Source organism: Apodemus sylvaticus, chromosome 5 (genome assembly GCF_947179515.1).
Source record: "Apodemus sylvaticus chromosome 5, mApoSyl1.1, whole genome shotgun sequence".
NCBI classification, from domain to species: Eukaryota; Metazoa; Chordata; class Mammalia; order Rodentia; family Muridae; genus Apodemus; species Apodemus sylvaticus.
Window position 1 is genome coordinate 101,020,717 of NC_067476.1, and position 27,351 is coordinate 101,048,067.

Here is a 27,351-nt window from a genome sequence, read left to right on the forward strand (position 1 = left end):
CACATACTCTGGTTTTTTCTATCTTTGAATGTTTTTAATGTTGCAGGCCACCTCCCCTCCCCCACCCTCATCTTCCGTTGTTTTTTCAACCATTCTGTTGCCCTTCACTTGCTTCCTCAGCTTCCTCTCCTCTGCCTCTCTCACCGCTTTTCCTTGAGGTGGGGTCTTACTGTGTGTCCCAGTGTGGGCATCACAGACATGTGCCACGTACCTAGTGTCACAGGTGAACTATGGAATCGCTCCGTCAGAGTCAACAAAACCTGTAAGCTTCCTGAGATTTTGGCTGTTTAGAACAAATTTGCATATTCTTTAGGGAAGAATTGGCATCTTATCCATACTAAACTTCCCATCTAGGACTGGGTTTATGTTTATCTCTTGGTATGGAAGTCTGGTTTTCTTTCTTACTGTAGATATTACTACTCGTACTTCAAGAGTTGGATTTTCTCCCTCTTTAACTTACCATGTGTTTCCTTGTGACATTTTATGTACACATATGACATACTTGGGTCACATTCACCACGCTGCCACCCTCTCATCCCTCTCTTTCTCCAGCCGCTGTCAAATAGCCCCTTTCTGCTTTTAATGTTTATGTCTGAATCTTATTTCTGCCTCATTTTCCCCACGCTGTGCTATACTAACATTCTCTGTGTTTTCTATAAATTATTCTCATGCTTGGCAGGGCAAACTTTCTCCAGCTCTCATATTCTGCTGAGATAGATCTTACCCATCCTGCCTAGCTCCCATTGAACCTTTAGAGTGCATAGTTGCTCATTATTAGAAGTTAGTAGGCCCTTAACAGTCTTTTTTACTGCTGTAACTACCTATAAATTTAGGTTATATTTTTTTGCATTTTATTGCTATGTACATTTCTGATGCCTTAATAGTCTTGATAAAATTTACAATTAGGGAACTAAGAACAATTGACGACAATCAAAATACAAGTTTTAATACTTACAGGAATGATGGGAGAATGAAGATTAAGGTCATGGTGGGTTGATGTGATACCTGGGCCTTTGCCACCCTAGGCCCAGGCTCTGAGAACATCCAACTTCACCACAGCAGTCCAGGTCCACGGCAGAGAGCAGCCCCTGCACCCAGTCCCTGCACGCAGGCAGATGGCAAAGCTAGAGGGGAGAAAAGAAAGACAGATCTAACACCTCCACAGGGAAGCCGGCCTTAGGGGCTTCCCCCAGGCTTTCGAGTGTAGGGCTCCAGGCGTGGACGTTCAAAAGCTACGTGAGTCCAGAATGGACCTGCTGGGTGCATTCCAGAGATTGGTGTCTGACCTGGTCTGATTTATTTCAGCAACGTGAAATCCTCCACGAGATTCAGAGAAGGAAAGAGGAGATCAAGGAAGAGAAGAAAAGGAAGGAAATGGCTAAGCAGGTGCTGTCCACTCTGTACCCAAGGATCTGCGTTTCTTCTTGTAAAAGTCCTATTTCCACTGGAGACACCGTTCCCTCCCATGTGCTAAAGCTAAAAGCACCAACCTTTCATTCATTACGTTTTGGGGGTCTGTTTGTTTTGTTTTCTTATTTATGGTAAAAGGGGCTTGAGACAGGGTCTTACTGTGTATCCTCTGCATGCTTTGAATTCATAATATTATATAAGCTAAGTGTCTGCTCTTGGTGGTTCTGCCTTAGCCTCCCTAGCTCTGAGAGCATGAACAGAAGTGCTGGGCTCCGCTTAGCATGTATTTTTAGATCTCCAAAACAGGTGACAAAATTCAGCATTGTATACTGTCTGTAAATAACTCTGGTTTATATAATTACAGTAATTTATCAAATGAGTCCAAAGGCAGGAAAATGAAACTTTAATTAACCTGGAATAGAACTTTTATTAAACAAACAAGTTTGTTCTTACTGAAGAGCAAATGGGAACCTTACATACCTTTCTGAAACTCAATTTGGTGATAGAATGATTCGCCAGCTAATTTTAAAAGAACAAACTGGATGTGATGGGGCATTCCTCACTGTTTTCTGGACATTGCTGGCAGGGTCCCATGCAGTTCTGCAGGAACAACACCCAACCAAAGTTTTCATTTTTCTGCTGTCCTGCTGCAGTCTTAGAGGTGACACTCTTTTGTGGCTGTCTTTCCTCATCTTAAAATAAAGTGACTGTGGTTCCAGTCAGCCCTGGCTAAAGCTGAAGCCACATCTGAATGTTTCTGTTGCCTCGCCCTCCCATCTTACCTCTGCTGCCCCGACAGCCACCCTTCTCCTTCCTACCCCACTCTCTGATCCTCTCTAGCTCTGCCTTTTAACTTTCTGTGCATGTTCTAAGCTCTCACATATAAGAATTTCCTTCTCTTAAAGCTGTGATGTGGAGCTGGACAGTCATGGCGCACGCCTGTAATCCCAGCACTTGGGAGGCAGAGGCAGGTGGATTTCTGAGTTTGAGGCCAGCCTGGTCTACAGAGTGAGTTCCAGGACAGCCAGGGCTACACAGAGAAACCCTGCCTCGGGGGGGAAAAAAAGCTGCGATGTGGACTTCGCTTGTTGACCGAGGGCTGGCTTGGGTGGGCCCTCCGTTGGAGGCATGTACTGCCTTCATGTGCACATGTGGAGGCTGAGGTCGACTGCCTCAGTGGCTTGCCACTGTTTCTAGTTTTAATTTATAGTGTGTTTTTCATGCTTGCACATCCATGTGCCACAACTGTGCAGTGCCTGAGGAGGCCAGAAGAGGCCATCGGATCCCCTGGGATTAGAGTTACAGACAGTTGTGAGTTACCATGTGGGTGCTGGGAATCTAACCCAGGTCCTCTGAAAGAGCAGCCTGTGCTCTTAACTCCTGAGCTATCTCTCTGGCCCCTTCCACTTTATATTTTGAGAAAGTGTCTCTTACTGTGCAGGGTCTCTACTGGGTGGCCAGTGAGCCTCCAGGATCATCCTGTTTCTGCCTCCTTGGTGACATATACCACCACATCTTTTTTTTTTTTAATGTAGAGAATCAAAATTCAGTTTGTGTTTGCTGCTTGCTTATACAGCCGTTCCCCTGGTGCACATTGTACCTTTTAAGTTGAGTCTAGCTGTTACACTGTAAGCTGGGGTAGTTAGCGCTTATTGTCAGCTGACACAACCTGGAATCGCTGGGAAGAAACTCTTATGAGAGATGGTTTACATTAGGTTTGGTGTGTGGTGTATCTATGGAGGAGTGTCCTGATTCAAGCTGTCACGGGAAGGCCCAGCCCACAGTGAGTGGCATCATTCCCTCGGTTGGCACCCTGGACTGTGTAAGAGTCGGAGTCGCTAGCTGAGTATGAGCCTTGCTTACATCCATCTCTCTGTCCCCGACAGTAGGTGGATGCTCCCCTCCCACTGTGGCTGCCCTTCTCCCCTAACCTGCTGGGCTGGGAACTTCTCCCCTAACCTGCTTCCTGATTTAGTATTTTTTTGACTTCAGCAGAAATGACACGAAAACATCCTGATCAGCTAAAATGTTTATTCTGTGCTGAGTGGGTGATTCCAGCCGTGCTTGGCATCTGCTTGTGTGAACAGCTAATGTGGGTTTATTCTCCTTTTAGGAACGTTTGGAAATTACTAGTTTGACAAACCAGGACTATGCGTCTAAGAGAGACCCAGCAGGACACAGGGCAGCCGCCATTCTCCACGGAGGCTCTCCCGACTTTATAGGAAATGGCAAAGCCCGGGCATACTCCTCAGGAAGGTCCAGGTGAGTCCCTCAGCCTTCTCGTGTGCAGGGTGGAGGATGAGGAAGGACGCAGTTGACCTGGAGTGAGTGTTCAGATAGAATCTTAACAACCACTCGGCACGCTTATCTCGTTCTGTTAGCTAGCTATATGAAACCAAGTTTTTATATAACACTTTCTAAGTGCCTTCATGTATTTGCTTTGTGTTGCTGGTATTTGAACCCAGGGCCTCACATGTGCTGGCTAAGCTCCGCCTCAGAGCTACATCCCAGCTCTCTTTTTCATTTTATTTTGAGAAAAAATCTTACAGCCCAGACTAACCTTGAACTTGTGATCCTCTTGGCCTCAGCCGCCTACAAGGATGAACAGGCATCATCACGCTTGCCTCCCAGTACCTAAAGAACCAGTCACAACCCGCAGAGCAGCCCACAACACTGCAGGACCTAAAGAACCAGTCACAACCCGCAGAGCAGCCCACAACACTGCACGACCTAAAGAACCAGTCACAACCCGCAGAGCAGCCCACAACACTGCACGACCTAAAGAACCAGTCACAACCTGCAGAGCAGCCCACAACACTGCACGACCTAAAGAACCAGTCACAACCTGCAGAGCAGCCCACAACACTGCATGATCTCACCTGCAGTACAATTTGATTTGATTCAATGATTTAAATTTTTTATCTATCTGAATCATCACTATCAACTCAAATTTCACTTTTCATACTGTGTGTGTAATTTTTTTTGGGGGGGGGGGTGGGTCAGAGAAACAGGGTTTCACATAATGTAGGCTTACTTCAAACTTGCTCTGCAGCCATGAAGCTCCTACCTTTACTAAGTGGTGGGATTACACCTGGCCTGGTTTACTGGGTCCTGGGCGTTGAATCACAGGCTTTTTGTATTCCAGGTAAGCACTTCATCAAGTGACCTGCACAGCCTGCTATAGTTAGGTACAAACATAGACTGAGATGTGGGATTTTCCAAAGTGGATACCGTATAAAATACACATTCCAAAAGAAGAGAGCCACACCCTCTGAGATAAGCTCCTAGGTCCTCTGTCACCAGAGGGCGCAGGAAAAGCACTACTTTCTCCATGTTCTTACTACTTAGAGATCTTCTCTATCTATGCACATTAGCTTCCTGCAAACCAAAAAGGAGTTTGAGTGCAGAAGCCATGAATCGAGAGGTTATTAAATATTATAGGTTCTTCAGCTCATTTTTAATTAAAGTTTTATTTATTATCATTGGGAGTGTGTGTAGGGGTGTGTGTGTATGTGTGATGTAGAGTTAAGAGAACACCTGTAACAGTTCTCTCCTTCCACTATGTAGATATGCAGATTGAACTGAAGTTTTCAGGCATGGTGACAAATGTCTTTACCCAGTAAGCCATCTTAATGAACTGGATATTATTTTTTCTTTCCAGTTATTTACATTCCTAATTTACTCTCTAAAATCAAGTTGTATCAAGTCCTCTGTCCTTCACGAGACCTAATTGTGAGTGTGTGCTAGTTCGTTTGACATCCTCTTCATCTTGTTAGGCTCAATACAGCCTCAGCTACACTGCCTCAGCCACACACTGCCTCAGCCACACACTGCCTCAGCCACACGCTGCCTCAGCCACACGCTGCCTCAGCCACACGCTGCCCTCAGCCACACGCTGCCTCAGCCACACGCTGCCTCAGCCACACGCTGCCTCAGCCACACGCTGCCTCAGCCACACGCTGCTCTCAGCCACGCTGCCTCAGCCACACGCTGCCTCAGCTACACGCTGCCTCAGCCACACGCTGCCTCAGCCACACACTGCCTCAGCCACACGATGCCCTCAGCCACGCTGCCTCAGCCACACGCTGCCTCAGCTACACGCTGCCTCAGCCACACACTGCCTCAGCCACACACTGCCTCAGCCACACGATGCCCTCAGCCACGCTGCCTCAGCCACACGCTGCCTCAGCTACACGCTGCCTCAGCCACACGCTGCCTCAGCTACACACTGCCTCAGCCACACACTGCCTCAGCCACACGCTGCCTCAGCCACACACTGCTTCAGCCACACTGCCTCAGCCACACTGCCTCAGCCACACGCTGCCTCAGCCACACACTGCTTCAGCCACACTGCTTCAGCCACACTGCCTCAGCCACACGCTGCCTCAGCTACACACTGCCTCAGCCACACACTGCCTCAGCCACACGCTGCCTCAGCCACACGCTGCCTCAGCCACACGCTGCCTCAGCCACACGCTGCCTCAGCCACACACTGCTTCAGCCACACTGCTTCAGCCACACTGCCTCAGCCACACGCTGCCTCAGCTACACACTGCCTCAGCCACACACTGCCTCAGCCACACGCTGCCTCAGCCACACGCTGCCTCAGCCACACGCTGCCTCAGCCACACGCTGCCTCAGCCACACGCTGCCTCAGCCACACGCTGCCTCAGCCACACACTGCTTCAGCCACACTGCCTCAGCCACACGCTGCCTCAGCCACACGCTGCCCTCAGCCACGCTGCCTCAGCCACACGCTGCCTCAGCCACACGCTGCCTCAGCCACACGCTGCCTCAGCCACACGCTGCCTCAGCCACACGCTGCCTCAGCCACACGCTGCCTCAGCCACACGCTGCCTCAGCCACACGCTGCCTCAGCCACACACTGCTTCAGCCACGCTGCCTCAGCCACACGCTGCCTCAGCCACACGCTGCCTCAGCCACACGCTGCCTCAGCCACACGCTGCCTCAGCCACACGCTGCCTCAGCCCCACACTGCCTCAGCCCCACACTGCCTCAGCCACACGCTGCCCTCAGCCACGCTGCCTCAGCCCCACACTGCCTCAGCCACACGCTGCCTCAGCCACACAGCACAGTTGCTAACAAAGGTGATGTTTCCCCAAACTCAGGAGCCATCCATAACCCTAGACCCGGCGCCACTGGCCTGATGGCGTCTGGGAGCTCAGAAGCTGCTGCTCTCGCGAGCAGAGTAGTTCTACCTAAAAGGCAGTTCTAGCCCACTTCTTGTTCATCCCAAGTAACAGTAGGCATTGCTGCCTGGCTTATGCCTCTCCATTCCTTATTTTAAGTCCTGTTTATTGGTGATGTACTGTTGAGCTTCCACAATTGTTCTCGATGCCAGTCTGTGCTGGCATGTGCCACACTTACCATTTTATAGACACTTTTATTTTTAAAACCTTCTCCACTCTTCCTTTAATCCTAGTTATCCTTGTGTGTGTTCTGTTTATTCGTGTGTTTGTTTATTTGTTGCAGTGCTAGGAATGAAACACAGGGCCTTGCACGCTAGGCAGGTGCTCACCCATTATGCTGCATTCCCAGCTCTAACACCAACAACAGTTGTAATGAGGTGGCTAATTTTTTTTAGTTCTTTGAGAATTTCACACAGTATGTTTAACCAGCCCTCATTCCTCCTAAATCCTCCCCATTCCCCCCCCCCATTCTTAGTGTCCTTTGTTTTTGTAATCCATCAGGACCTGTTTGTGCTGCTTGTGTATCCTTAGCTGTGTAGCATTCCACTGGCGCATGGCTACTTACCAAGGGTTAAGCTCTTAAAACTGACCTCCCTCTCCCAGCTGCTATCACTTGCCAGTAGCTTCCCGGCTAGGATGGAACTTGATGTCACATCCCCTTTCCATACTGGGATTTGGTCTGGTTGAGTTTGCATAGGACTTGTGCATGCTGTTGCAGTCACGTGACTTTATGTGTGCAGCTGTCCTGCTGTATCTGGAGGATACTAAAGAATACTGTTTCCTTGTATTCATTCACCACCTCTGACTCTTAGAGTCTTCGCACCATCTCTTCTACAGTGGTCTCTGAGCCTGGGGGAGGAGAGTGTGGTATAGATGTCCATGTAGCGATGAGCAACCATGGTGATTGCTAATGTTCTGCACCTTGGTCACTTGTGGGTCTCTGTGGTAAGCATCATCTATTGCAAAGAGAAGTTTCTCTGATGAGGGTGGAGAGATGTACTAATCTGGGTATAGCCATGTTGACAGGAACTGGTTTATGACAATATCCATTTAGCAAAATCTTGATCCAGCAATGGGGCCAGGTATGGGTGTCATCTTGTGGAGTGGGACTTAAATATAGTCAAAGTAGTTGGTTACTCCCTGATGTTCATGCCACTATTACACCAACATGTGACCTTGCCAGGGCTGACCTTGTTGTATCACAGGGTTCACATCTGGGCAAGACCAATGATGACTTTTCTCCCCTGGCAGCATGCACAGCTCCTTCTAGCACTCTGAAAGCTAGCCAGGTTAGTGCCAACTTAATATCTCCGTGCTCTGTGACTCAAGTATGTGGTGATGAATATTCTAAAATACTCAAACCTGTCGACTGCAGGACATTGGGATGTGTTGGACTAAGAGGACTGTGTAGTACCATTTGCTAGCTGGGGCAGAGCTCATGCCAAGGGCTCCTAGAGTCTTCATGTGAGTCTAGCACATGGTCTGGAACCTTTGCGTGTGTCCTTTCCTCCATAAGTCTCACTGTGTTCATGTTTGTACAAGAAGAAACTTAAACAGAACTACAATGCACTGAGTATGCCCCAGTATTTAGAATATGTGGGACATGTGGGTGGCATCAGAGACCCCATGACGGAAAATGTTGGGGCAGACTAGAAGTCACAGGATTGGAAGCTGGGCTATGACTGAACAGTGTTTGTATGTAGGAAAATGTTGGAGATGTCCAAACTGGATGGGGAGCTAGTGAGGAGATGCGGGGTTGGGGTGGGATATGTAGGACTAATGAAACACAGCACATGAGCATGCCACCAACCAAAATCAGACCCACAGGAAAATAAAACTGAATTTGACCATGGAGGAGGAGGATGCTGGTTTGTTTGAGCAGCAGTGGTATAAGAGTGAATGATATAGAGGTTGGACTGAAGACACGGAGCAGTAGTTTGAATATGAAGAACCAAAGTAAATGTGTGGAGAGTGCAGCCTGCAAGGGCAGTGTGGGGACAAGATGAACAGATTGAACACTGAGGTCAGAAGGACTGGCCGAAGGGCCAGGATCTCAGACCAAGTCTGTAGGGAATGGAACTAAGGCACTGCCTACAATCTGTCCTCAGTGTTGACTTAAAGACTGCTGCCAGGGCCAGACACCTTGTGGGTAAGACGGCAGGGACTGGGGACTTCCTTCCCTCTGTGCTCCTAGTTTTCAGCAAAAGAACAGGTCTCTTCACCTAGAGACCTTACAGATCTGCTGCAGGCTTCATCAGAGCGTTTCCAGGGAGCCGCAAGCACTAATGAGCTCTCTCCTTCACTGCTCACTGTACCCCTTGTTCATTGTTTTTACATTCTAGTTTCCCAGCTGTGCTCCCCATCCATGGCAGGGGAAAGAGAGGAGAGGAGAGGGGAGGGGAGGGGAGGGGAGGGGAGGGAAGAAGGGGGAGGGGAGAGGAGAAAAGGAGGGGGAAGGGAGGAGGGGGAGCGGGGAGGAGAGGAGAGGAAAAGAGAGGAGAGGAGGGGAGAGGGGAAGGCAGGGAGGGCTAACAGAAAAAAAGAAATGAAAAAATAGAGAGGTTAAGTATTTAGGGACAGTCATGGAGGGGAATGACAGGGAGTGTCTATCAAAGACAGTAAGAGAATGAATGAGCATTCCCTGGCTGAGGCCCACACTGGAACAGTGAGAACTCTGAGCCCCTTCTTCTGAGCGGTCTGCAAATGCATCTGTGCCTGGGAAGTGAAAAGATACAGGATGGGTGAGGGATGAATGTAAACTCCTATGGCCAGCTGAGCTTCCTACTGTGATGGACAGCCAGTAGAACTTGCTGCAGTAATGGACAGCCAGTCAAGCTTCCTATAGAGACGATGGCTAGTTGAGCTTCCTATAGAGATGGATGGCTAGTTGAGCTTCCTATAAAGATGGATGGCTAGTTGAGCTTCCTATAGAGACGATGGCTAGTTGAGCTTCCTATAGAAATGGATGACTAGTTGAGCTTCCTATAAAGATGGATGGCTAGTTGAGCTTCCTATAGAGATGGATGGCTAGTTGAGCTTCCTATAGAGATGGATGGCTAGTTGAGCTTCCTATAGAGATGGATGGCTAGTTGAGCTTCCTATAGAGATGGATGGCTAGTTGAGCTTCCTATAGAGATGGATGGCTAGTTGAGCTTCCTATAGAGACGATGGCTAGTTGAGCTTCCTATAGAGATGGATGGCTAGTTGAGCTTCCTATAGAGATGGATGGCTAGTTGAGCTTCCTATAGAGATGGATGGCTAGTTGAGCTTCCTATAGAGACGATGGCTAGTTGGGCTTCCTATAGAGATGAAATGCTGTTTGTCTCTGCTGTCAGTACAGTAGCCACCAACCCCGGAGTGGTGATTAAGGACACAAGAACTTATTGTATTTTTGTGTGTATAGTGGCAGGGAGGGGCATGTATGTGTGTGTGATTGTGTGGAGGTCAGCTATGTAAAGTCAGTTTTTTCCTTCCATGTTCCAGGAATCAAACTCAGGTCATCATGCTTATAAGTCAACATTTTTGCCTGCTGAGCCATGTCGCCTGGTGAAGATCTGAATTGAATGGAGTTTATGGCATTCATATGTAAAGGGAACAATGAGACTGGGCAGTAAATCATTTTCCCATTAGCATCTTCAACTCCATCCCTCCCCCCCCCCAGACATGGAGTCTGGACTTGATGGGCTAATAATTAGGAGGGATGGAGGGGTGAGAATGTCCTGTGTTGAGCTGGAAGTTAAAGGAAAAAACATTGTCCAAATTTATTTTTAAGGAGAGAACGTCAGTATTCTGTCTGTAGTGGTGAAGCCTCTCCTGGCTCGTGTGACATCCTCTATTTCTCTGTGGGTAACCCTGATCAGCTCATGGTGCACAAAGGGAGATGTGTTGGTGAGTAAACTAGCCAATCCCATTAAGTTGGCTTAGTGACAAATGTTAATCCTGATGTTCCAGAATGGCCTAGAGGTTGACATCTCAACCAGCATAGTCTGAAGAAGACCCTCACTCATCCTAGCAGGAAGCTGCAGTTCTGGCCCCCATTTTTCATCCTAGAATGAGAAGCTGCTCAGTTCCTCTAGTGTAATATGGAAATTCAACCATGCTCTGGGAAATATATTTGTGGACAGATAATTCTAAATATTGCATCATGTACATCTGGTTACTGATAAAATGTGTATAAAGAAAATGAGACCTGATAGTTGTGATCCTTGATAAGCAAATCTCTGCTTTTTCCTTCATGGTACTAGAGATTAAGCCAAGATCCTTGGGCATGCCAAGCAAGTACTGAGCCACTGAGCCACATCCTGGCCCCCAAACCTCCTTAAGTTACTATCCACCTGCTTGATATTATCCTCCATGGCGTACTGTGCCTGACTGGAAAGACCACCTTATTGTCTCTACATCTTATTTAGCAGTTGTCTCTGGCAGCTTCTTGAAATGAACCTTTCTCTGCAATTTGGTATTTTAATTATTTATTTAAAAATCTAGTTTTCTATATTGACTTTCTTAGCCATATAGATAAGCTGCTAGGGCTTGCCTTCATGTAGTGAATTTAACAATTAACTTCTATTTTACAATTTTTGTAATTACAGTCCTGTACTTGCCAGAATTAATGGATAGTATATCAAAAGCCAAGCTCTCTTGCTTTCAGCATCTTTCCTCCTCATTTTAAGGTGGTACAAATAAACCAGCGAGCAGCTAAGGAGTAGGTAGAGGATGGAAGGGGCAGAAGCCAAACATCTAAAGATTCTCTGGTCTGGACACTCAACCTGGGACTGTGTCTAGCAGCCTAGACAGACGAGGATTCAGACACAGGGCTGGCATATGCCAAGAAGCCACTAGTCAGGGTTGAAGCCACGGTAGAGGTGGTTGGCTTGGACTTGAGATTGTCCTTTACTCAAACATTCCAAATTCATGACTGGCAACATGAAACTCCATGCTTCAATAACCTGGGAAATTAGGAAGACAGAGGACCTCCGGCTTAGCCTCACTGTGTGCTTATCAGTTACCAAGAGTAAAGTATTTATTTTCTTATAATGGGTCTGGCATTGGAAATAGACCCTAATTTCTATGAAGTATCTGGGATTTTTTAACAAATTAATTAGTTGATTATCTATCAACTAATTAATTTGTTAATATTCAATAAAATATTTTCATTTTGAGAAGCAATAAATTATTTTTTTCAATTTAAAGTTGGAGTTAGAGATACTAGAGAATGTGTCTGGCTGTGGGTGAGGTGCTGACAACTGTCTAGATATGGACAGTTGCTGGCTTGGTACAGCCTCGGTGTCCTGCTATCACATCTCCTTCAGCCTCAGCACACTTGCTCTCTGGGTCGCCTCTACCAAAAAAAGGGTGATGTGAAGGAGGCAAAATGAATTTATAATTTAAAAGCCCTAGCAATTATAAAATGTCTATCTTTTTGCATACAGTGCCAATGAGGTAGCTTAGTGGTTAGGGGCACTTCCCATGCAACCTGAGTGGTTCCCAGAAGCCACATGACAGAAGGAAAGGATTGACTCCCAAAGTGGTCTTGTGATCCACACACAGATGCTGCTGTGGCATACATGTGTATGTGCACACACATTGTACATGAATGTTTTATGTATGTGTACATACATGAATGACAGTGTGCTGTGATCACATGTGTGCAGGGAGTGAGCATGTCATCCTCCACCACCCCATAAACTCTCCGTGTCACCATCTCCAATGTGCTGCTCAGCCCGTGACCCCAAAGTCGCTCCCCTTCCCTAAGTTGTCTTTCCTTCTTAGGCTAAGACTTTTATAAGTCATTATGACTAGCAAATATAATTAGGTTATTTTAATGAAAATCTCTAAATTGCCAGCATTTCCCTGAAGTAAAAACTGCCTGACAAATGCAGAGTCTAGGTGAGCAAATTCAGCCACAATTCTCCAAAGCACTTTTGCTAAAACTATCTTATATATGCAGGTTATTTTTGCTTCTGATTTTTCAAATGGAAAATGTAATTATCAACAGCTCTTAAATTATTTGTCTCATTAGGAAAGTGAAGTAATATCATGGAAAACTAGACTTTTTGTACTAAAAGGATAAGGCTGTGGAGATAGCTCAGCCAGTAAAGTGTTTGTAAGAAGACATGACTCCAACCCCAGAACCCACATTTAAAATAACAAAAGGCTAAGAATGATGGCATGCACTCGTAATATAAGTACTGGGGAGGTGGGGAAGATTCTTGGGCTTACTGGCCAGCCAGCCAGCCACTGCCTAGGAGACACTGCCTGAAAGACAAGATGAACAGCACCTGAGGACCAGCACCCAAGCCATCCTGTGCATACCCATACACACCCATGCTCGCGTGCGCGCGCACACACATACACACACACACACACACACACACCAGATGCACACACAGGACTAGATTACTATATTATTATTAGTGGTTCCAAACTGGAGATGAGTTAGTAGCCTGGTATCATTTGGTGATACCTGAAGACTACTTGTTTTCCATGCTGGGGACTGAAACCCACACCTAGCACACACCTAGCCAGCACTCTACTACTGAGCTAACCCAGTCTACAGGCACATCTGACAGTTGATGCTGTGTGGTAGGGGTGCTACTGACATCTAACTTGTTGACAGCTGGACACAAAGTATCCCTTATAGCCGAGGACTGCGGGACGCTGCAATGCTATGATGAGGTAAATTAAAATGAAAAGGAAGTATAGAGGACAGGAAAACAAAGTAAAATGAAAATGTAGGTTCTTCTTTTTCTATTATAATCTTTAATGGCAACAGATTTTTGTGCAACAGGGTTTGATGTTACAGCAGTTCTGAGCCCCAAGGAAACAGGTACTGTTGGCTAACTGAGTGCAAAGCTTTTTAGCCTCAGCTGTCGTTCTGGTTCTTTCCCTCTAAAACACTGGGCGGGTTGGCTTGCTGAGTAATATATCAAGTATGTGCCTCTGATGAAGCCACTTGTCAAATAAGACTAAGCTGTTGCACTGTGCACACTAATCTATATTAGTGGGACCATAGGGCAGGTGTGTGGTCCACAAGTGTGGGCTGCAGAGGAGAGCAGCACTGTAGGTCCAGTAAGATGCTCTTCTCTCTCACTCACCGATGCTAAATCTCATCATTGGTTCTGAACTTGCCACAACAATTAAGATTTGAAGGCACGGATTATATTATTTAAAATTGCTTACAAATGGACAGGTATTATAATAAATGATTCTATTCATAGTTAGCATGTAGTATATATATATATATATATACACACACACACACACACACATACACAGTTACAAGATGTGATCTTTTCTGTGTCTCTGCAGGCAGTGATGAGCAACTGGGGAAGGTGGTATACAATGCTTTGGAAACAGCCACCGGCAGCTTTGTCTTGTTGTATGAATGGGTGCTTCAGTGGCAGAAGAAGATGGGCCCTTGCCTTACCAGTCAAGAGAAAGAGAAGATTGACAAGTACAAAAAGCAGGTAGGTAAACCAGGAGTGATGGTGCACAGTACTCGGGAGATAGAGTGGGAAGACCAGATCAAGGCCATCCTAAGCTACATTGCAAGTTTGAGGCCAGCCTGGGCTACATAAGCTCTTGTCTTAGAGTCAAAAATGAAAGAAAACTGTCAGTAAGTGTTTGTCATGGCTGTCCAAAGGCCCAATCTCAAGCAAAAAGCCTGCGCCCACAGATAGTGGGCTCCCACAGATAGTCCACAGAGTGTGAGGACCACGTGACCCTCACCTTCACCAGGCCTCAGCTCTGCTCCCACTTCTGTAACTCGCCCCAGCCACCCCAGCCTTGCAGCCTCCTGTCTCAGCCCCTGTGACTTCTGCCTTCCTGGGATTAGCTACCACTTCATAGCTATGCTTTTTGCAATTATTTATATTTTCTCTGTTCTTTTAAAACTTTGCTTTAAACTGACTTTTGAGGGATCAGAGGGATTTTTCTCTTTTGCTTATGTGCAGTGCTATTAATGAGAAAAGAATCTTATATGAATTAATAATGGTGGACTCGGGGGAGCACTTAACATTGTGTTTAGCCCTTGCCTAATAACGAGCTAGAAAACAACAGAGCAGGGAGCTTTAAAGCACACCAAAATCAAGAGTTAGTTTTGCATGGCAATCACATTAACAAGTTTAAGGATTTTTTTCCTTTGTATTACATTTTTCAGTGCTGGGAATTATACCTAAGGTCTCTTGCCTGCTGGATAGATGCTCTACCATTGAACTACACATCCATCCCCTGGATTTTAAATTTTTTTATAATGATCCTTAGTAGAAAATTCTACTTTGAATATGCTTCTTTTTTTGCTAAACATATCACATACACATATACATACCCCTAAAATTTGATTTTTAAAAGCCACTCAGCAATTTTATGGTATTTGGATACCCCATTTTGGCATTGAAGTTGATAATTAGCTCAATTTTTTTACGTTTTTATATACTGTCAGGTTGATTTATCAGTTTAGGGGAAAATTCAGGTCATGGAATCTTATTTTCCCATCTTTGAAAGTGCACTGTCTATCTCACACCTTACTTTTTTGAGTGAAACACCAACTAAGGTCATTTGCCTAATGTCCTACTCAGATTCAAGGAGCAGAAACAGAATTCAGCTCCCTGGTGAAACTGAGCCATCCAAATATCGTCCGCTACTTTGCGATGAACTCCAGAGAGGAGGAGGACTCCATTGTCATCGACATTTTGGCAGAGCACATTAATGGGATCTCTCTCGCTACACACCTGAGCCACTCGGGCCCAGTCCCCGCACACCAGCTGCGCAAGTACACAGCCCAGCTCCTGGCAGGCCTGGATTACCTGCACAGCAACTCCGTGGTGCACAAGGTCCTGAGCATGTCCAGTGTCTTGGTAGATGCCGAGGGCACTGTGAAGATAACAGACTACAGCATCTCGAAGCGTCTGGCAGACATTTGCAAGGAGGATGTATTTGAGCAAACTCGAGTTCGTTTTAGTGACAGTGCCCTGCCTTATAAAACAGGAAAGAAAGGGGATGTGTGGCGTCTTGGCCTTCTGCTGTTGTCTCTTAGCCAAGGACGGGAATGTGGGGAGTATCCGGTGACCATCCCCAGTGACTTGCCTGCTGACTTCCAAGACTTCCTAAAGAAGTGAGTGTCCTGGAGTGTCCGCCCTGCTTTCCTCCCGTACAGCTGAGGACCGGGGAGGCTGAGCTGTGAGGAAGGGGGCCAGGGCGAAGTCCTGCTCAGGCCCCTGTGTTCTCCTTCCTCGTTACATCCTTCCACCTTCTCTATGGTTCTCAGAGTGCTTTTGTGAGGCTGCCTGGAATACTCTAGAATTTCTCCTGTTCCTGTCTATCCCAGAAGTGTTGGCAGTGGTAAGAAGTGCCCTGGGCGAGATAGACTTTCTCCATTACTTTACTGCTGAGTCCTAGGAGACCAAAAAGAAGGCCTCAGGAAACCAGTCAAGAAGTGTGGTTTTTCCTTCTTTCTTCCTAACTGTTCCTTCAATGGCTGTCTCACTCAGCCAGGTCAGAGGATCAAACCACCGCCTGTTTCTAGACAGAGGATTTTCTATATTTGTGAATCACAAGTACATAATCATTACAAAGCCAGTTTTTAAAAAGCACGCACGCTGTGTGTGTGTGTGTGTGTGTGTGTGTGTCCATGTCTGTGAGGCAACAGCTACCTGGAGTCTGTCCTTTCCCTCCACAGCTAGCTCTAGGGTCCCCCTCAGGTCATTAGGCTTTTGAGGCAGCCACCTTCTCCTACTGCATCTCGCTGGCCCACGGCCAGGCTCTGTCCAGCTTGAGGAAGTCCTGAATAAAGAGACTTTCCTTGGGCCTAAACTCTTCGTCCAGGACTTTCCCCTCAATATTTTCTACCTTTACCCTGAATGTTCAGTCTAAGCCAGCACTTCCCCTCAGTCTCTAATAATGTGAGATGTGAGTGTTCCATGGTTCCCTGCACCCTTCCGGAGCACACCTGCCCTTGCTGCTGCTCCCCTCACCTTCATTTCCTAGTCACCCACTCAGTCTCTTCACCCGTCTGCCGTCCTCTCTCTTGCCTTCACAGTTCTCCCTGCCTGTGACCTGACCACAGCGATCCATCCCTGCCCCCACTAGTCCTCTGCTCACTCCTATGGCAGTCTCTGAATCTGAGCAGTCCCTCTGCCTCATATCAGAGCTTCATTGGTGATGCACAGGTGATGGCAGCCACGTCAGACTGGCTGTGATACTGGAGCTGAGTTCATCTGTGTAGCACATGCTGTGATGATGATGCAGTCTCAGGCTGTGCCCCCGTCTTTAAGCCACATAGAGCATTTGAATGAGGCTACTGGTGTGTTGCAAAAAGTAGCCGTGATAAATTATTCATTTGAGGAAAGGGGCCAACTTTGAGTCTGTGTGCAACATTCTCTTCTTAAAGTATGTAAGCTTTTAAGATTTGTTTAAAAAGTCACTTATGATTTCTTTTAAATGAAATAGAACTTTTCTTAAGTTTCTATTTATTTATTTATTTATTTTATGTCAGTGCACTGTTGCTGTCTTCAGACACTCCAGAAGAGGGCATTGGATCTCATTACAGATGGTTGTGAGCTACCATGTGGTTATTGGGAATTGAACTCAGGTCCTAGAAGAATAGTCAGTGTTCTTAACTGCTGAGCCATCTCTCCCCAAAATAGAACTCTAAAAAAATGGATTTAAGTTCACCCTACAATGAGGATGGCTAAGGTGACAGATGGATGATGAATTAATAGTGACAAGTCTTATTTCCACCCTTCCCAAGTCCCCTTGAACTCTACCCCTCTTCTCACGTCAGCAGCTGGGCAGTGGGCTCAGAGGGCTGAGACTTTCCTGGTTGTCCCTTACAGGAACAGCTCCCCTCTGTCATTTCTGAAGGTGAGATCTGAGGTTTGTTCTGAGTCTGTTTATGTAGCTGTCATCTGGGACACTGTGTGTGTGCCTCCCTTCTGGGGTCGGGGCCTCTGATGGAGGCTGAATTGGGGTGGGTAACATTCGGAGTGTTGGTTGTTGGCCTTGCTGTCCACCCCAGTTAGCAAAAGAAGCAAATAATTGACAAAAGCAGAGTGCATTCCTTCTGTGATCCCCACCATACTTAGTTAACACCTTTGGGAAGTCATCTGTGAAGTGGGTAAGAGTTCAGGTGTTGGAGCCAGATGGCAGATCCTGGACTAACAAGGTCCTGATAGCTATAAATATCTGGAAATACAAGTCAGGTCCTGGTAGCTATAAATATCTGAAAATACAAGTCATTCTCAGTAGTCATTAGTGTTTTCAAATTCACTTCTGTTGTCACAACAGTCAAATTAATGTCACAGTTGAGCCAGAGTTGATAGTGCTCTTCAAAATCTAGCACAGCATGTGCAGGGCGTGTGTGTGTGTGTGTGTGTGTGTGTGTGTGTGTGTGTGTGTGTGTGTGTGTAACTGAGGAACAATCCCAACAGTAAGAGAATGCATTCTGGCAGTTCCCTGGCTCTTCCAAGGGTTGAGTGAGTCACACCTCTCCAGCGCTGGCTGCCCCTGGCCCCTGTTGCACCCAGACTGCAGCTCTACTCACCCTTGGCAGTAAGAGCCGTAGAAAGTTCCAGGCCTGCCATCCCTAATGGACTCAAAACCGAGGCTAGCATGGCCTCTGCTGCTGGTGCCACTCTACTGCCAAAATGGTGGATTCTGAAAAGGTAATCTTATCAAGCAAGAGCTCCTCAAAGTTGCAGTTCACTCTCGGCAAGCTTTAAACCTGTTTGATCCAGATCTGTTGTGTCAGTCACATTAGTGCACAGTGGTAAACTTAGAGTGGATAGTGCACTTTAGAACTTAACAGAGCATGTGTAGGCATGGTCCGTGCAGTGGGTATGTAAAACTGGAAATAACCCCAATAGAACCAGAGAAAACACTAGGAAATTCCAGCGGGTTCATGCTGATGTAGGAGTTTAAAAGGATCTTTACTGACATAATTGGTTTTATTGACATAAAATTTAAAGACATGGCTGAAAGGCCACTTGCTAAAGGCAAATAAACTCAATATCTTCAATACCATATTGTTGTGCACTTGTAGATGGAGGCAGAAAGGAAACGGTCTATAACGATGCACATTAAGAGATTAAGAGATGACCAGATGGTAGGAGACAGAGGCAGGTGGATTTCTGTGAGTTCAAAGGCAGCCTGGTCTATAGAGCAAGTTCTAGGACAGCCAGGGCCACTCAGAGAAACCCTGTTTCAAAACAAAACAAAAACAAAGAGAAGGAGGGAGGGTGAGAGAATTTCTAGTATTTATTTATTCATTCTTTTGAGGCAGTCTCACTTTGGAGTTCTAGCTGGCCTGTGACGTACTGTGTAGACCAGGCCGGTTCTAGCTGGCCTGTGACGTACTGTGTAGACCAGGCCGGTTCTAGCTGGCCTGTGACGTATTGTGTAGACCAGGCAGGTTCTAGCTGGCCTGTGACATACTGTGTAGACCAGGCAGGTTCTAGCTGGCCTGTGACGTACTGTGTAGACCTGGCTGGTCTTGGCACTTTGACACTTTAGCAGTGTTGCTCAGTGCTACCATTCTGTTGAGGATCCTCGGCATATGACTGCTGTCTTTGGAAAGCTTGGTTATGTCTGTCCGTAGCAGGCTAGTTCAACAGGGCAAGTTACTAAGTTGTTAACGGAAGTGACAATTCAAACCTGATTTATATGGCCTCGGAAGTGACAATTCAAACCTGGTTTATAGGCCCGGGGGTATTTCAAATCATTTTATGCCTCTATAGTTAACAAAATGAGGTTGGTTTTTCTTTTCTCTTTTCAGCTTGAGTCCATGGGCCATGTAAACTATGAGATGGTGTTTATTCATTTAAATTCACTTTTAAGTATATTTTCTTCCAAAAGTAACATGAATTTGTTAATGCATATTTAAAAAGAAAAGCAGACACATTGGTAAGCTGGGTAGATGAACTAGAAAGGCATTTACATTATACACACTGAGATTCTCCTTCCCCTCTGAGGTGTGTTTGCCTGGACGACAAGGAAAGATGGAGCCCTCAGCAGTTACTGAAACACAGCTTTATAAACCCTCAACCAAAAATGCCTTTGGTGGAGCAGAGTCCTGAAGGTGAGTTATTGTCTGCCTGCTTACCTTTGCTTTTTTTTTTTTTTTTTTTGGATAGGGTTTCACTGTGTAGCCCAGGCTAGACCTCTTGGTCCTCCAGCCTCTGCCTCCTGAGTGCTAAGATTACAGGCATGCCCTACTACACTTGACTACTTCTTTATTATTATTGTTATTGTTATTGTTATTGTGAAAACACAAAGCCCAAAACTGAGAACGTCTGCTTGAATTCTTTCTTTACCTATGCCAGGCCTCACTTAATTCATTTATGTGCAGGACTGCTTTGCAACCCTAGTTCTTCTGTCTCTATTGATGGAATGGGTGGGGCATCCCCTTCCTGGTGTGTTACCCACATTGCCATGTTACATTAGAAGAGCTTGGTGTGACCCAGGAAACCTGAGTTTGGGTTCCAGCCGCTTAGTTCAGTCACTTTCTCTCCATCCCTGTTACCCTCACCTATATGGGCCATCTGTATATTCCTGCCTGCTTTAAAGACAACCCGGGAGAAAAGATGTCAAAGGATACAAAGTGCTTTTTCAGACCTCTGGTTGGGGCTCCTTCCTCTCATACTTAATTAAGTTGTTGGCTCCTGCTTTTTCTTTTTTTAATTCTTATTTAGGCATGTGTGTGTGTGTGTGTGTGTGTGTGTGTGTGTGTGTGTGTGCGCGCGCGCGCGCTGGGAGCTGTTCACGGTGGGTTCTGGGAAGCGAACTCCAGTTCTGCCAAGGCAGTACGAGCGAGCCCATCCCCACTGAGCCGTCGTCTCTCAGGCCAGGCCCCTGGTGGTCCTGACGCTTCTGCTTTGTCTTAGACTCTGGAGGACAAGACTACATCGAGACCATCATTCCCAGCAGCCAGCTGCCCAGCGCCGCCTTCTTTAGTGAGACACAGAGACAGTTCTCCCGATACTTCATTGAGTTTGAAGAACTACAGCTTTTAGGGAAGGGAGCTTTTGGAGCTGTCATCAAGGTACGATGGGGTTGTCCCCAATTCCTTTGAAACTTTCTCTTTCATTCCTGTGGCCTCACAGGCTTGGTTTCCATTTTGAGAGTAGAGAGGAAAGTGACTAAGACTCTGAAGCTGTGAGCACCTTCACCACTCGGAGCTAAGGCTTTCCTTACTGTTACCCTGGACTCAGTGAGAAGACAGGGGTCTGTGTCCTTGGTTGGCTCAGAACAATGGCATGAAGGAAAAAATATGATTATAAGCATCGTGAGTGGTCAAGATCTCTGCGTGAAGAACATTTCCCTGTGCTTCAGCCAGGAGGGGAGTTGTCCTCTCCACCTACCCCAGTGTTGTCACAGTTGTCACAGAGAAAAGGATTCCAAAGTTAGAACAGAAATAGCGTTCAAGCCGGGAGATGGTCTTGAGGGCTCATTTTCTAGCTTAGGAAGATGGAAGACTAAAAGCATGTTTTACAGTCTGCTGCTGTTAGGACTCCACTCACTCAGTCTGGGTACATTTCATTATGTAATATGTGAAGAGGCTTCTGCTGTTCTTATATAATTTAAATGTTTTATAACCCACTGGAGATGCAAGTTAAAGAGTATGAAGAACAGCCAAGGTGTATGCCATGGCTTACATATGAACATGACCTCTATCCATGAGGCGTGTGTGTGTGTGTGTGTGTGTGTGTGTGTGTGTGTGTGTGTGTTCGTTTGCATTTCAGAGTGTATAGGGAAGCAGGCAGCACTCTTGCTGTTGATTTGTGTGTTTTGGACAGTTTAGTTTTGTTGGGTTTTACTTTTTTGTTTGTTTGTTTTGAGACAAGGTTTCATGGTGCCTGGGCTGCCTGGAAAACACAGTGTAGCAGAAGATGGCCCTGAGCCTCATCCTTCTACTGACACCTGAGTGATGGGACTTGAAGCTGTTATTCCCATGCCTGTTTGATACTGTGCTGAGAATAAACCCAGATAAAACCCTAACCCTAACCCAAACCCAGATAAAACCCTAACCCTAACCCAAACCCAGATAAAACCCTAACCCTAACCCAAACCCAGATAAAACCCTAACCCTAACCCTAACCCAAACCCAGATAAAACCCTAACCCTAACCCAAACCCAGATAAAACCCTAACCCTAACCCTAACCCTAACCCAAACCCAGATAAAACCCTAACCCTAACCCAAACCCAGATAAAACCCTAACCCTAACCCAAACCCAGATAAAACCCTAACCCTAACCCTAACCCAGATAAACCCTAACCCTAACCCAAACCCAGATAAAACCCTAACCCTAACCCTAACCCTAACCCTAACCCAAACCCAGATAAAACCCTAACCCTAACCCTAACCCAGATAAAACCCTAACCCTAACCCAGATAAAACCCTAACCCTAACCCAAACCCAGATAAAACCCTAACCCTAACCCTAACCCAGATAAAACCCTAACCCTAACCCTAACCCTAACCCTAACCCTAACCCAAACCCAGATAAAACCCTAACCCTAACCCTAACCCAGGTAAAACCTTTTGTGTTTGGCAAGCACTCTACATGAGCTATATCCCTGGCAGGTTTTTGAGAATTATATAGCCCAGGCTGTCCTCAAACTCAGTATGGCTAAGGACAACCCTAAGCCCGTGGCCCTCTTGCCTGCATCTCCCTGTGTTAGGATTACATAGCCATCATAGAAGTATAGGCCTCTCAACCAAAACAACAACTAGCCTTCCCACAGTAAAAAAAGGCCAGCCTTTAGCAAGGCAGCTCTCCTACAAGAAAACTCATAGCTTTAGGAGGAGTCATAATTCAGTGTCATTTTTACTAACTGCATGTCTGGTTTTAGATTTTTGAATTCAGAACACTAACAAACTTCATTTCTTTCTTTCCTTGTCTTTTTTGGACAGGGCCCTTGTAACCCTTCCTTATTTACAGAATCTTAAAGATGGTCAGTGAGCTGCTGTACCAAGGGCATCTTTATCTCCCAGGCCCTCCTTTCTCCTCTTGAGAACCCCCGGCTCTCATCCCCTCTCCAGACTGCCAACTGAGTCCAACTGAGTCTCGCAGCCTGGCTCACGACCAGGCCTCTTCAGCAGTTGCCCTCCACTAACGAGCATGTCCTCATTTGGACAAATGAATTGCTAGGAGTTTTTCATGCATTAACTCTTATATAAATGTAAAGGAAAACCTGGTACAGTTAATTGAGTCAAACCCATGGCGCCCTCGGGGAGGGATAGTGTATGAGCACACTGGCCCTGGAGACGGCTTCTGTTGGTTCATTGCACTCCTATTTTTATTGCTTGATTTTATATCATCAGTTTTGAATCTTAGTTGGGTGACAAAAATCAATGGGCGACATGCGCATCAATGCTAATTGCTGCTGTTGGGACTGTGAGAGTCTTCTTTCTCCATATGTTCTCATGTGTCCCTTAGTGTCCCCATTCAGCCTAGCAATGAAAATATATAAATGTCACGTAGGTAAGAAAACTGTGTCTCAAGGAAGTCGAATATCTCCCCCAAATTTACATGGCCTTAGAAATTCTTCGTAAAATAACTTTTCATTAAAAAATTTCATTTGAGGTTTGCTAAAATTTCTGGAGTTTCATCCATCTTTAGTGACTTTGAATATTAAGAAAATAAAATTATCAGATGAAAATTTACACTGGCTTTAGAAAATTAATTTTACTTTAAAACTAAAATGTATTTTGATATATATTTAGCCTACATAACAACAGAAAAATGGGAAGTAATTGTTACTAAATAAAACTTATGGCTCCATATGTTAACCTAATTTTAAAGAAAACGTTATACTTATTGATAATGAAAGAAATGATTGAGACAAGCACCGTGGTCCATGGCTGCAATCCCAGCACTCAGAAGATGGAGGCAGGAGGATGCAGAGTCTAAGGCTGGCCTATCTCCATAGGGAGTTTGAGGCCAGCCTTGGCTGTATGAGACCCTGCCTAAAAAACAAAAGAAAGTGTGTATTCCAGTAATCCCAGCTCTGAAGTAGAAGAATGTCAAGTTCCAGGCCTGGCTACACAGTGAGATATTTCTCTAAAAAGAGAGAGGAGAAAAGAGAGGGGTGAGAAAAAAAGGAAAGAAACAAGGAGGCAGAGAGATGAAAGTCCTGCTCTTCCTAGTGTCTCCCAGCGGAATCCACACATCTGAATTTCTTGAACTCTTTCCCTAGTTTGGGGGCAACCAAGCTTTGTGGCTCTTAGCTATCTATCATTATGGGTTCTCAGACTACACGTTCTGCTGGGGAGGAAATGGGCCATTCGGTCTAAATGCCAGGTTCTGGGCTGCGAATCTGACCAGGTCCTGTCCCCTACTGGCCCGCAGGTGCAAAACAAGCTTGACGGCTGCTGCTATGCTGTGAAGCGCATCCCTATCAACCCTGCAAGCAGGCACTTCCGCAGGATCAAGGGCGAGGTGACGCTGCTATCGCGCCTGCACCATGAGAACATTGTACGCTACTACAACGCCTGGATCGAGCGGCACGAGCGCCCGGTGGTGCCAGGGACACCACCCCCAGACTCCACACCCCAAGCCCAGGACAGCCCAGCCACCTGCGGGAAAGCATCAGGCGACACTGAGGAACTGGGCAGCGTGGAGGCTGCGGCACCGCCACCCATCCTCAGCAGCTCCGTGGAGTGGAGCACATCTGCAGAGCGCTCAACCAGCGCCCGCTTCCCTGTCACCGGGCAGGACTCGAGCAGCGACGAGGAGGACGAGGATGAGCGCGATGGCGTCTTCTCGCAGTCCTTTCTGTAAGTGCTTGTGGTAGAGGACCTCAGGTCCCTAACCCAGTAGGCCCACACCGGGGTGCTCAGAATCCCAATGTGTGGACCCTGTTAAGGAAGAAGCAAACTGATTGAAACTTCCTCCTTCGGGGAGTAGCCAAATGTAACCCAGAGGAGTTTTAAAGATTTCCCACATCAGATGCCAGAAGAAAGGAGAAGCAGAAGTGATTTCTAATACTTTATCTTGATGTATTTAAGAAAATTTGTCACAGGCCACTGCTTTAAATCACAGCTTCCAACTATGTGGACCACTTGAGAGTCTTGAAAACTACCCACCAGACCGGAAATTATGACCCAAGGGCAGTTGTCTTAGCAATTTACTTCATTGTACTCAGTTGGATACAATTTATTACAACTCTTAGCAATTAGTTACTTTGTGAAACAATCAAGCTCCTCCTTAGGAGTTCTCTGCTGGGGGCTGGGAAGTGGTTGAGAACTTTTTGCTTTCAGTACTTGACTGCTAGCCATGTGTAACTTCAATCATACGCCCCCTTCTGGCCGCCACAGGCACAGCATACATATGGTGGACAGTCCAGGCTGGCAAAACACCCCTACATGTAAAATAAAGATATAAATAAATAAATAACCCACACATATAAAATAAAGATATGAAGGAAGGAAGGAAGGAAGGAAGGAAGGAAGGAAGGAAGGAAGGAAGGAAGGAAGGAAGGAAGGAAGGAAAGTAAGTAAGTTAGTTCTGTGTTTAGGCGTCCAACAAGTCCTACATCTATTCCACCGACTGGAGAGCAAGCATTCAGTGTCTGAGCTGCAGTGGCCATTCTCTGTCAGACCGCCACGTGGTAAAATGCTCTAGCTTCTTTGCTTTTCTGGTGAACTAAAAAGAATGTCAGCTTGTTGGTTGGTTGGTTGGTTGGTTGGTTGGTTGGTTGGTTGGTTTAATGTCTTTATTTCTCTTTTTTAAGACCTGCTTCAGATTCTGACAGTGACATCATCTTTGATAATGAAGACGAAAACAGTAAAAGTCAGAATCAGGTAAATATGTAAGTAGATGTTACCTAGTTTCACTCAGAGCATGATATGTAAGGAAATGACATCATCTAAAGTTATAAACATCAGGCAGGATGTCAGAGCCTTAATCTGATAGGTGAATATCAGTTTAAAAATACAGCCATTCATTTAAGATAAATCCTATTTGTGTTTTGGGCTTTTATTCACACCATAAATTTATACTGATATTTACATATATTAATTTATAAGTTTTATACTGGCTCACAGAGGAGCAGGAGAGCACTTGCTCTTGCAGGCTTGGTTCCCATCCCACCCTGTAAACCCAGTCCCAGGGCATCCAGTGTCCTCTGGGCGCCACAGGCAGCTATACACATGCTGTAAATAAACTCAGGCAGGCACTCATATATACAAATAAGTTAAACTAAAAAATCTTTTTAAGTTTCATAGGGGATTGGGAAATGTTTTCTATGGTTGGAGATCGAGGTGAAAGCAAATTACAGTCTCATCATGGAGTTAGGTTCATCTTCCCTTCAGTTAATCGTGATCCTCAGTTAGAGAAACCATCTTCTAGAACAGTGTTTTAACCATGTTTGGTGAGTAAATTTAAAGGAGCACAGCCAGCCTTGTTTTATTTCTGATGTTATGGACAAGAGGAGAGAAGGCCAGAATGCACCTTACTTTAGTAAAAGTAAATTTCATTGGTAGAACTTGTCCTTTCCAGGGGCTGGAGAGATAGATGGGGGTGGGGGAGTTAAGAGCAAATACTGCCCTTGAAAAGGGACTGAGCTCAGTTCCCAGACCAGACAGGCAGTTAGATGTGTACTAGGTGTGATACAAAGCACACGTCTCCATATGGCTCATGGTTTTAAAAGCTTGACAAATATTCTGGACTCTCAGATCCCACGTATCCCTGTTTCCTTCTCTGGTCGGGATTCAGAGCTACAGGCTGGTGCCTCAAGCTCTGAGTAGAAGCAGTAAGCTGACCACTGTAACTCGATGCGGTCTGTAATCACTGTATTACTTAGAATAGCAGGATAATCACTGGCATTTATGAGTTCACTCACAGGATATTAACATGTAGACCCTGTTAATACACATTTCAATAGATTTGAAGATTTGAAGGAATTAGGCAGTATGTTTTTAGTAAGCATTGTTAATTAAAAGCCACTTAAGCTCTGTTGCTTTCATTTTTTAATTATAAAGTTAGCTACAATAATAGCATAAATAATCTAAACTGCTAAAGCAAAAGTTATATTTGCTTTAGTGTTAGTTGTGCATTTAATTATCATGGGCATCAACTTTGTGCTTCTAGTTTGATTCAATTAAAGACAGCATCCCATGAGCATTGTAATTGATGGGTAGAACCATTGAGGGTTTAATAATCTCCACAGACCTCCACAGAGAGTATAAGTAATTTAGTACTTGAATCCAGTTATTTCCAGAGAACTTTCTTAATTTGCTTTGAAAAGGGAAAATGTTGAAAAATGTTCTTCCTCATAAAAACTATAGTCAGGGGACCAGAGAGCAGTTAAGAGCATGTGATATTCTTCAGAGACCTGATTCCAAGCACTGTCTGCTGGCTCATAGCTGCCTGGTTCTCCAGCTTCAGGAAACCCTGTGCCCTCTTCAGCCTCCACAGGCGCTTGCCCTCCCGTGTACACACCCACACACAGGCGTGCACATAGAGGCAGAACTAGACAAAATCAGAAGAAAGGCTTTAAAACATATTGGAATGCATCTGTATGGGCTTCTGTCTGAGGTGATGCACACCATAGGAGCTGCCCCGTGGAGGCTATAGGGCGCTGGATCCCCTGAAATCCAGAGTTAGGTGGATGTGAGTGCTGGGAATGGAACCCAGGTCCTCCACAAGATCAGTAAGCACTCGAAAACCACCCAGCCGTTAACTATTGTCTGGGCTCTCCAGCCCTGGAACAGACTTTTTAAAAGGTATTAGAG

General features: G+C 45.8%; 1 protein-coding gene across 4 annotated transcripts in view; it reads left to right on the forward strand.

Moving 5' to 3' along the window:
* Positions 1-27,351, forward strand: part of Eif2ak4 (eukaryotic translation initiation factor 2 alpha kinase 4) — a 90,544-nt gene that overhangs the window by 21,692 nt on the left and 41,501 nt on the right. For all 4 annotated transcript variants that reach the window (XM_052183222.1, XM_052183218.1, XM_052183221.1 and 1 more), the window contains 9 exons: positions 1,306-1,386; positions 3,524-3,672; positions 10,393-10,508; positions 13,929-14,086; positions 15,197-15,732; positions 19,586-19,692; positions 20,498-20,655; positions 23,966-24,393; positions 25,350-25,419. In XM_052183222.1, coding sequence (XP_052039182.1) covers positions 1,306-1,386; positions 3,524-3,672; positions 10,393-10,508; positions 13,929-14,086; positions 15,197-15,732; positions 19,586-19,692; positions 20,498-20,655; positions 23,966-24,393; positions 25,350-25,419 — 1,803 coding nt within the window. The remainder of the gene's footprint in view (positions 1-1,305; positions 1,387-3,523; positions 3,673-10,392; positions 10,509-13,928; positions 14,087-15,196; positions 15,733-19,585; positions 19,693-20,497; positions 20,656-23,965; positions 24,394-25,349; positions 25,420-27,351) is intronic.